The sequence below is a fragment of the Heloderma suspectum genome, chromosome 12, assembly GCF_057233095.1.
Source record: "Heloderma suspectum isolate Gila_16-S chromosome 12, 16-S_ref, whole genome shotgun sequence".
NCBI lineage: Eukaryota > Metazoa > Chordata > Lepidosauria > Squamata > Helodermatidae > Heloderma > Heloderma suspectum.
In genome coordinates this window covers 10,563,885-10,574,776 of record NC_139469.1, presented here as the reverse complement: position 1 = coordinate 10,574,776, position 10,892 = coordinate 10,563,885, and the positions used below count along the sequence as shown (strand labels likewise).

The 10,892-nt window shown below is 49.5% G+C and overlaps 1 protein-coding gene across 1 annotated transcript; it reads left to right on the top strand.

Moving 5' to 3' along the window:
- The first annotated feature begins 2,310 nt into the window (after positions 1-2,310).
- Positions 2,311-9,763, top strand: ACTB (actin beta). Its single transcript, XM_084818308.1, has 6 exons — positions 2,311-2,464; positions 5,354-5,482; positions 6,524-6,763; positions 7,257-7,695; positions 7,991-8,172; positions 8,917-9,763. Exons 2-6 carry the CDS (start codon positions 5,360-5,362, stop codon positions 9,058-9,060), a joined length of 1,128 nt encoding a protein of 375 aa, XP_084674434.1. The 5' UTR covers positions 2,311-2,464; positions 5,354-5,359; the 3' UTR covers positions 9,061-9,763.
- Positions 9,764-10,892: the final 1,129 nt, after the last annotated feature.

Genomic DNA, 10,892 nt, shown 5'->3' with positions numbered 1-10,892 from the left:
ACTGGATCTCGCACAGCAACTTCCAGCCGCAGGGACTGAACTCTGAATGGAGCAACATGTTCTGCAGGGAGAAGGAAGATAGGTGTGATGTCTTGGAATCCTACTCAACCCATAGCCCATAGCTTCATGGCAAAGTCCGTACTAATCCAAAGCAACTTTGGACCGCAGGAACGTGGCGGCGGTCTTTCCAAGAGCAAACATATACATGTTCACCTCATTATTTATTTGGAAAGAGCACAGCACATCAGCTAACGAGCCTCAGCTGCAGAGTGGAAGGAAGTTCCCAATTCAGAATTCTGTCAGGAATTCACTCAGTGGCTTTAAACAACCTTCATTTCAGCTCTCCGTCTGCATCATCGCGGGGGATACTAACACAGGCCTACCTTACAGGGTTATTGCCAAGGATGACGATTGAAATCTTGCGGGTGAGACAGGCTCCTCACATGAGAAATGTGCTCACTGCAATCTTGGACACGCTTACTAGGGAGTAAGTCCTACTGAACACCGTGGGACCTATGTCCAAAGAAACGTGTCTAGGACTGTACTGTGAATGTTATTTGTTTTAGGCATGTGCTTTCCCCCACATGATTTGGTGGCATCAAACCTCATGACTGGTTGAATTTGGCAAAACAAACCAGGTCTGACCACACTGGGGCATCTCTATAACAGGACACCATAGCTGCTATGAGAATACCTGCCCTGCAGGTATCAGAGAGCCCATTTCACATGCACCTGGTCATGGAGGAGGGGGGCCCACATGCCCCTTTATTTCGAAGGAACATATTTCAGGCTGCCTTCCAATGCAGGGCTGGTGTCAAGGGCAGGCACGGTCAGTCAGTTGCCGAGGGCCTGCACCCCAGCAGGGGCCCACTGACACGAGCCCCCCGGACTTGCTCCTCTTCTCCGTTGCAACCTGCCTGTTCACCGGCCTCTTGCGCTGTCCCAGGAGATGGCGGTGGTGACTTGCTCCCTGCCTGCCAAGTAAGCGGCAGCAACGATGAGCAAGAGGATGAGGAACAAGTGCAAGTGGTGGTGAGAAGGCAGACTTGCTGAGGAAGGGGGCCCATTGCTCAAGGGCCCACAGACCCCTGAAGCTGGCCCTGTTCCAGTGCACAGCTGTGCTAGGCGTTACATTCTGTAGAATTCGGTGTGACTTGTTTCTGAGTCAGCCGGTATAGGGTTGGCCTCTCACACCACAACCGTACGCATGCTTACTCAGAAATAAACCTTACTGAGGCTCTGACTGGGGCTGTCGCGTTACCTGAATTCGGATTACAGCCATCCTTGGGCAAGTCGAGTTACCTGAATTCGGATTACAGCCATCCTTGGCCCCATTGGACACAGTAGGACTCAGTAAAACATGCACAACACAACTTCACGCTTGCCCACAGTCTGGGCAAGCCTTTATTTCAGCCTTCACCAGCCTCATACGCTCCAGGTTGTGTTGGATTACTATTTCCACCATGCCCAGCCACCACAATTGGAAGGCGCTGGGATGGGGAAGGCTGCTTTATTCAGCGTTTGCAGCCCCGCTTTAGGATGTTCACTCAGAAGTAAACCCCTCTGTAAATTCAACCAGGCATGCAGCCCCATCCTGTGCGCAGGTTCACTCCAGAGTAAGGCCCACACCTTACCAGGATGATGGCTCTATAGGCCTTTTTCTTTCCTCCCCCCCCCCCCAAGTTCAATGGGATGTTACTCCCTGTGCACAGATTGGCAGCCTTAACCTGGTCCTGATTATTTCAGAATCTGGTAAACTCCACAGTGTGTGTGTGTGTGTGTGTGAGAGAGAGAGAGAGAGAGAGAGAGAGAGGGAGACCATACCAGGCCATCAAACAATGAAATCTTTGGTGGCCCAAACTGCCTGGGGAGTTCTGTGTTACCCCACAGGCCTCTTCCACCACCATCCCATTCATTTGAGGGAGAAGAGAGAAACTACTGCAAGGTAATCGCTCTATGTTACACGCGGAATCCACAGTCCTCCACTCTTGCAACTGTGCGGTTCGGTCCAACGTGGGCAGAAAAAGAAAGCAGACACTGCGCCCATGAAAGCAACCCAATGCAAAAAAAGAGAAAAGAAACCTCCCCCTCCCTCCCCCTCTCTCTCTCTCTCTCTCTCTCTCTCTCTCTCTCTCTCTCTCTTTGCAAGGTAGAAGGAGAAAAAAAATTGCTGCAATGTACAACGAGGATACTCGTGAGTGAGTGAGAGAGGCGCCACCAATCAGGAGGCCCCGTTTCGAAAGTTGCCTTTTATGGCGAGAGCTCCGCCGCGCTGCCCGTATAAAACCCGGCGCCGCGGCGCCGGAGAAAGCAGCCGTTAAGCGCTCTCGGTCGTGTGCGTGCACCGGGTGGATCGCCAAGCCGCCTCGCTTCCTCCCCCCGCCCCAAGGGTTTAAACAAACCAACAAAAAAAGAGAGCAAAAACTTAATTTCGAAAAAAACACCTTGCAACCTCTAAAAAAAGGTAAGCGACTTTCGGCGCGCAATTGGGGCGTGTGTGCTCTTTTTCCTTTCCTGGCGGGAGGTTTATTTGTGTCTACGTTATTTTCTTGGTCAGTTGTTCACGTTTGTTCGTGGATTGCTTAAAATTCTTCCTGGCTCGCTTAAAAAGAGAACGAAGCGTATAGCATCCTCCTATGTAGCCTTGGCCGTAAACCCTTTTTGAGTTGGAAGGATCAGAAATACGTGTGCCTTTGCAGCATTAAGTTGAGATGGAGGTTTTCATATTTTTTAATATCTGAGCCGGCAAATAGCGTAAAGCCTGGATCATGCTCTGGGGCTGGCCCGTTTTAAATAAATGTGTCATTGCGAAACGTTGTGCGTCAGCCTTCGGTTGAAATCAGTGGATTCCTGGGTTTACTCGGGAGTAAGCCCCATGGCTTAACTTGCCTCGCGTACTCTTGTCTGAATCGCGCCCGTATGTGTGTAAGCGAAATGTAGAACGTGTCTACTGGTCTTGTGTAATTATTGTTGTTTTAAGAGAAATGGGGACGGAAGTCCCGGAGGGTTACCTTTCAGTAAGCGTGGAAGCTTTGCAGCCTTGGAAGAAGCCTAACGAAAAGCAGGGTGAAGCAATGCATCTCTTGCTTGCATTTGGGCAGCTTTGTTTCAAAGACGCCGAGGAGGGGGATAGAACTGGTAGAGGTAAAAGAAGCTCCTTTTGGGAGGTTTATAATCGGATTTCGGCTCATAGAGCATGTTAGGAATGCCTTGGAGGAAAGGAAGGGGAAAAGAGGAAGGGGATCTTGCCATGATCGACTGGCCTAGCTAAAGGCAAGAGTCCATAGTTTAAAAGGAAAGGACGATCGAGTTGGGGGTTTCCCAGGGTGCGTAAAGGCGCAATCCGTGGATGTTTAGACAGAAGAGAGCCCTACAACTCCCAGCATCCCCAGCAAGGCTGGCTGAGGGATGCTGGAAGTTGTAGGACTTTTTTCTGTCTAAACTTGGAAGGGTTGCGCCCTAAATCGAAACCGGGAGGGCCGCGCTGTGGAATTCCTCTTGTCAGTTTCATTTGCGCGCACACAATGGTGGCGGCGGCGGCTGGATTTCCGGACTCGCTAATCCGGTTTTACGCGTTCGTGGCCCGTCCCTAAGAGGATTTATTGTCCAACTGCGGGTGGCTGGTTGCTTGGAGGGAGGGGGGAGACTCCTTTTAATATTTTGCACTCAGCTGCTGTTCATAAGAAGGAGATTGGAGAGGGACCGATCTTCCGAGTATGCAACTACCTTTAATGGAGGGGGGTGTTGGAGTGCAGTTTTCTTCCCCCCCCCCTTCTTGTAAAGTCAGGGCTGGGGAGCATTCAGACCTGCAAGGGTGTGACTAGAGAGAGGAGGGGGGCGTTTCCGGTGGTAGGAGCCGGCATTTCCATTGTATCTGTCGAGCACATGGGTGGAGGGTGGTGGTGGGTGGGGCGTTTCGGGGAGGGGATGAAAATCAGTCATGAGCCAGCCTTTGGCTGAGGGGCTGCCCCTCCCATGGCTGAGGGGCTCTTTGTTTCCTTGAACTCACTCTGGATCTTTCTATGGGGTGGGGAGGGGGTGAAGGAGGAAGAGAAGCTGGGATGTCTGTTTTCTGGGGGTGGCTGGCTACCCTAGAGGTTTCTGGAGCCCTCTTCAAGGGGATATAACCCCCTACATCGTATAAAATGCGCATTTCTGTGTTGAAGGGGATTTTTCTCCTCTTCCCTCTGCTACTTATTGAGGGAGTAGCTGCCTTAGACCCAAGAATATTCCTAACATAGAAATGGCAGGTGGCTAGTCCTCATGAACAGGGTGAAGAAGCCAAACCTCACTGGTCAACAGGTTGTTCTAGGAAAGGGTGGGGTCCTACTGGAGCCAGGCACTTAGTATTTAGGGGTCTGAAGTGTGGAAACTTCCCATTAAAAACAAATCTTCTGGATTACTCCCAAGCAATTTCGTAATGTGAAACCTACATTATTTTTTTTAAGTAGCAAGCAAAACCCTCTTCCTCCATCCTGCAAACTATACTTCCTCCTCGTGTCCTAGCTAGTTAGGTATAGTGCACAACAACTGTACAGCAGCTCAAATCCTGACCCTGTGGCAGATGTACAGATCACCCTGTTCCTTACTGGGGAAGGTGAAAGGCTGTTATCTCAACTTCAAAAAAAAAAAAAATGCTGGGTCCCTCATTTAAAAAAAAAAAAAAAAACCCTTGGGAATGCAGCATGCATCTTGCCTTCATAACCTCTTTAAATGCATCTTCATCTAAACTTGGCTTGCAAGACTAACGAGATTAACAAATTGGCAAACTGGTCCAAGAAGGACCTGGGGCGAGCTCCTTTTTTTAATTATTTTTTTTAAATAAAGGGTCTGGGTAACGTAACCTAGTTGCAAGCTTTCTTTGACCACAAAGGTCCCGTCTTGTCTAAGATGGGGTTTCACATGAAGCTCTTAGTGGTGCCCCCCCCTCTCTGAGAGTGGCTTCCAGACATATGCTCATTTCTCTCTTTGGATGGAAGGGGGTGGGATAGAGGAAGGGCGTGGCCTCGCTGAACAAGCCCTCCGAAAGCTGGCTGTGCATCTCTCCTTGCTCAAACCATTGCCTTTTATGGTAATAACGTGGGACTGGAGCAAAGGACTTCCTTTGTGTCCCAAATCTGTATGAAGGCACCGGCGTGCACCCTCCAGTGGCCGAAGCGGGAAGCGCAGCGCGATGACAAAACAGGAAGCTGGGCAGGAAGTGGGTGGGCTGGTCCCACCTAGCGCATCATGCTCTCCGGACCGGAGGCATAAGAGTGGAAGAGAAATTCTGCAGCAGAAGACAGATCTTTGCATGTCGGCTGTCCGAGGCCAAGCTCTTTAATTGCCGTTTTTCCCCCTTCTCCACTTACAGATCGCCATGGATGATGATATTGCTGCGCTCGTTGTTGACAATGGCTCCGGAATGTGCAAAGCTGGTTTTGCTGGGGATGATGCTCCTCGTGCCGTGTTCCCCTCTATTGTCGGTCGCCCGAGACACCAGGTATGTCCTTCTGAGGGGTCCTGGTTTTGCTCATCACAGCCTTCTAGACTCACGGCCTAAAGGCAGCGTCATCACAGCTCTTCCAACGGAGCACGCTTGGGACCGAGTCCCCAAGTTGCTCAACTGCTAGCTCTTCTTAAGTAGCCTGGATGTGGCACATGACCAGCCGTCAAGAATTTGACTGAAGCAGCCTGGCATTGGATCATTCCCAAGCTGTCTATCCGTCTTGTCCAGTAGCATCTACTCTTGATTGGGAGTGGCTTACCCCAAGAACTCGGCAGCCCTGCAACTGGAGATGCCGACGATGAAATCTGGGGACTTCAGTGCAAAACTGAGCTTTGGCCACTCCCCTTAAAGTCTCCCCCATCACATAAACTTTTCTTGGTAATCCAGAAGTGATTCTTGCTGCGCACAATTGCTGCCTATGAGTGTGGAATAAAATGGCAGTCTAACAAAGACAGAACATCTGCTGTTGGGCAGTATATAAATGTAATAAATACTAAAGTGAGTTGAAGTAATTTGAAGCAGTTACAGCGGGGGTGGGCACCTTGTGGCTTTCCAGATGTTGTTGGACTGCAACTCCCATCAGCCCTAGCCAACATAGCCAATGGTGAGAGGAGTTGTAGGCCAAGACATCTGGAGGGCTGCAAATTGCCCACCCGTGCAGTAGACAGTTGCAAAGCTTTCTTTTGGGCAAGCACTTTAGCCAGGAACACTCATCCTCTGTGCCAACACGTGAAACTCAAGACGCCCATTCCTTGTTCGTTGCTTTTCCAAAAGTCCGCATGCACACTGAGAAGCAACATATACTGTAAATGAAGTTGCTGGCTGTGAGGGGTGCAGAAGTTGTTCCTATCCAAATGCTACCAGTTTTGCCTTCTTGCCTCCTGAGAGCTGGAAGCTTTAAAACGGGTTGTATCTGGCAGCCTTTTGTGGTTGTGGCGTGATGCTTCTGCCACCCATGAGATGGTACGCTGGCTACTCATACAATGTTCATTAAAAGTTGGAACCTGCTTGATGCCTGCCTTCCCCCCCTTCTAGGGTGTGATGGTTGGTATGGGCCAGAAAGACAGCTATGTTGGTGATGAGGCGCAGAGTAAAAGAGGTATCCTGACCCTGAAGTATCCCATCGAACACGGCATTGTCACCAACTGGGACGACATGGAAAAGATCTGGCACCACACCTTCTACAACGAGCTTAGAGTTGCCCCTGAAGAACACCCTGTGCTGCTGACAGAGGCTCCCCTGAACCCCAAAGCCAACAGAGAAAAGATGACACAGGTATGGACACATGCCCTCCTGCAAACACTCCTTCTTCCAATCTATATAAGTTGGCATTTCATTTTTTTCTTGTTCACCTCTTTTTCTTTCTTTTTTATTTTGCTCATCTCTGCAGGGTTTTCCTTTCTGGTCTGAATCTCTTGCTGGATCTTGAAAGGTTTTTATCTGCCCTTTCGCCAAATTGGCCTTCTCTTTTCTGACTTGCTAAACATCACTTGAGCGGCTGCTTTTTTCAACTAACTTTGACTTGTTTTCAGTGACTCCTGTAACATTTCTTGTGTTGTGAAATGGATTGGGGTGTGGGGTTGACACAATGCAAGCTGGGAAGTGGCAGGGTCCTCCTTAACCACTTGGGTCTGTTGTGTAGCCCCATATCTGACAAGCATGAGCTGACCTTCCCAGTGATTCGACTTCCCCTTTGAGCATGAGTCAAGCCTACCATAGCCTCCCAGGTTCCTCAACTGCATTTGGCTCATTTTTTTCTGCCTTCTAGATCATGTTCGAGACTTTCAACACCCCGGCCATGTACGTTGCTATCCAGGCAGTGCTGTCTCTGTACGCCTCTGGCCGTACCACTGGTATAGTGATGGACTCTGGTGATGGTGTCACCCACACTGTGCCCATCTATGAAGGTTACGCTCTGCCCCATGCCATCCTCCGTCTGGATCTGGCTGGCCGTGACTTGACCGACTACCTCATGAAGATTTTGACTGAAAGAGGCTACAGCTTCACCACCACGGCTGAGAGGGAAATCGTGCGCGACATCAAAGAGAAACTGTGCTACGTTGCATTGGACTTCGAGCAGGAGATGGCCACGGCCGCATCCAGTTCTTCCCTGGAAAAGAGCTACGAACTGCCCGACGGGCAAGTCATCACCATCGGCAATGAGAGGTTCAGGTGCCCAGAAGCCCTCTTCCAGCCATCTTTCTTGGGTAAGCATTTATTCTTAAAGGCTGCTCCCCTTCAAATGTCACCTTCATATGGATCGGGGATCCAGGTGGTTTGGCCTACAACTCCCAGCATCCCTCACCACTTGCTATGCTGACTAGAGCTGATGGGAGTTGTAGGCCCAAACATCTGGAGGCTAATGGATCCTGCAAGATAGATGAAGTCTCAAACCTTGATCATATTGCTTCTTGGAGCAGAGACCTTGGTGGGCGGGCTCGGTCTTGATTGCGGGAGCGTCTTTCCAGCTCTAACATCTCCTGCTTGCTACCTTCCTTGCAGGAATGGAATCTTGCGGCATCCACGAAACCACCTTCAACTCCATCATGAAGTGCGACGTGGATATCCGTAAAGACCTGTACGCCAACACCGTCCTCTCTGGCGGCACCACCATGTACCCGGGCATCGCTGACAGAATGCAGAAGGAGATCACAGCCCTGGCTCCCAGCACAATGAAAATCAAGGTAAGCCTCAATTTTTTGGACAGCGTTCGCTCCTTGAGCGTGTTGCTCTTGCAAGGGAAGCAGAAACGGGTCCTGCTGTAAGTGCTTCTTTCTGTCGACACAGTGCCAGCTCCAGGTTTCTGAGACCTCAATAGGCTTTCCTCACTCAGAGAAATCCACCTTCTCACTGTTGTTGTCAGGATCTTCTGTTGCTCCTCATCCTCTTTTTCTATCGTGGCTCCCACTCGCTTGCTTGACAGGCAGAGAGCCAGTGAGTAAATAGGCCGGGGCATCTGCTGCTCCTCCTCCACCACCATTTTCTGGGCCAGAGCGAGAGGCAGGTGAACAAGCAGATTGCAATAGCGAAGAGGAGAACCAAGTCTCAGTCAGCCCCAGCTGGGGTGTGGGCCCTCTGCAGGTGCCCAAGCATGCCTACCCTTGGCACAGGCCCTGTGTAGATGGCCTTGTTGCCTTAGATGACTGTGTATGGTTTTGTTTTAACAGTATCTCATTTGGAGCAATAATGTTGCCCCAAGAGAACATACCAGGTTTTGAGATGGATGCCAATCAGCCGCTCTCCTTGTTAGGCAAACCGCTGATGTGAAATTCATGTGGCCTGGATGCAATATACCTGATAGGAGGGGCTATCAGTTGGCCGTTTCCTGAATGGACAGCACACAAACTCTGCCTAAAGCCTTTCTGATGGCGAACTGCTTGACCTTGCTTTACAGTCCAGAGTTCTAATGATTTCTGATTTTTCTGTAGATCATCGCCCCTCCGGAGCGTAAATACTCTGTCTGGATCGGTGGCTCTATCCTAGCCTCCCTGTCCACCTTCCAGCAGATGTGGATCAGCAAGCAGGAGTATGACGAATCCGGGCCTTCCATTGTCCACCGCAAATGCTTCTAAAAACAAGGACTAGTTACCACAATAACATTTTTTTCTCTTTTTGACAAAAATCCCCCCATAACTGCGCATAAAACGAGTTGAGATTGGCATGGCTTTATTTGTTTTTTTTTGGCGCTTGACTCAGGATATAAAAACTGGAACGGTGAAAAGTTGACGGCGGCAGTCTTAAAAAAAAAAAAAAAAAAAATTAAAAAAAATTGTGTCGGAGCGAACGTCCCCCAAAGTTCTACAATGCATCGGAGGACTTTGATTGTACATTTGTGTTCTTTTTTTAAATAGTCATTCCAAATATTGTATCATGCATTGAGAGGAAGTTAAACCAGCCTCTATGAAGGCAACAGCCCGGCTCAAAGGAGCAGAAATACCTTTCTGGTGTTCTAGAAAGTATTGCTTGTATGTATTATCATGTAATCCAACAAGTGTCTTTTCTGTATCTTGCGCCTTAAAACAAAAAAAACACTTGGTCCTCTTTTTTTTTTATTATTTTTTTTTTTTTGGTCAAGCAAAAAATAATAATGGGCTGTATGTGTTTCTCTTCTTCCCAGTCTAGATGTGAAGGCTTACAGTCTATCCCCCTTCCCCTCCCATAGGGGAGCCCTTACCCACATTTGGTGCCAGTATGTATACGGGATACAGTGGGGTGGGGGAGCAAAACTGTACACTGACTTAAAAGAACAGTTCAAATAAAGATGCACACAACAGACTTTGGCTGTCTGGCTCTTCATGTTACTAGCTCCTTGGCTGCAAAACCTGTAGGAGGGAAACGGGTACCAATGTGGCCTTGATGCCTGTAATTCAAAGGGTGGGTGGGGAGACAATATTCTGGAGGCTGGCTGTCGCCAGGGATGCTTCTGATGCTACGGGAAAGCTCTGCCCAATAGTTGCCTCCATGCTGTACTAGGATGCTGTACTCCATACAAACCAGGAGCCCGTCTGCGTGCTTACATTCTTTCTTATGCTTCTGGACAGCCATCTGTCGGGGGTGCTCTGACCTGGATTCCTGCACTGAGCAGGGGGTTGGACTCGATGGCCTTGTAGGCCCCTTCCAACACTACTATTCTATTATTCCCCTGGCCCCAACAAAAAACTTGGCTGCAATGACTGATTAGACCAGCTTTCCCAATCTTGGAGCCCTAGGTGGTGCTGGACTCTGTCCCATCTTCCCTAGCCAGCATGGCCAATGGTCAGGGATGATAGGAGTTGTGGTTCCAACAACTGCAAAAGGCTATATTTTGGACCTTGGTGCAAGCACCGAATTACTCCAGTAGTTCAAATGCCCCCTATAGGTCTATTTTATTTGCTCATAGGCCCAAGAGGGGGGGAAATACAGGAGTGTAATATATAGCCCAGTTTTCTCCCCTACCTGGTACCCTTCTGATGTTGTGGGTTTCAAGTCCCATCAACCCAAGTCAGCATTGCTAAAGGTCAGGAACTGGCCCAAAACAACTAGAGGGCACCAGGCTGGGGAAGGCTGATAAAAACAAGGCCTGTGGAAGCCAACTGGCCAAGCCATGTGGGAGGTTGCCTGTTTAAGGGCTGGAGCCTATGCTGGGAAGGTTTGCTTCACAGCAGCAAAAGCCATGGGATTAATTCCTGCATGAGTTCAGACTGCAGGTAGAACAGATGGGCAGAAATGAGATCTCCAGGTGTTTTGGACTTCAGTTCCCATCAACCCCAGCAAACATAGCCAATGATCAGGAATGCTGGAAGTCCCGAAACAGAGTTGTTCTTTTTGTCCCCCCCTGTGTAGAAGGGGGTGCAGAATGCTCCATGGATGGGTAGGCCAGGACAAAACAACTGCTGAGAAGAGAAAGGCTTAAAGCCCAGACTCT

Coding starts and splice junctions, on each gene's coding strand:
- ACTB (XM_084818308.1), top strand. CDS start 5,360: ATGGATGATGATATTGCTGCGCTCGTTGTTGACAATGGCTCCGGAATG. Junction 5,483..6,523: donor TCGGTCGCCCGAGACACCAG/GTATGTCCTTCT, acceptor CCCCCCTTCTAG/GGTGTGATGGTTGGTATGGG. Junction 6,764..7,256: donor ACAGAGAAAAGATGACACAG/GTATGGACACAT, acceptor TCTGCCTTCTAG/ATCATGTTCGAGACTTTCAA.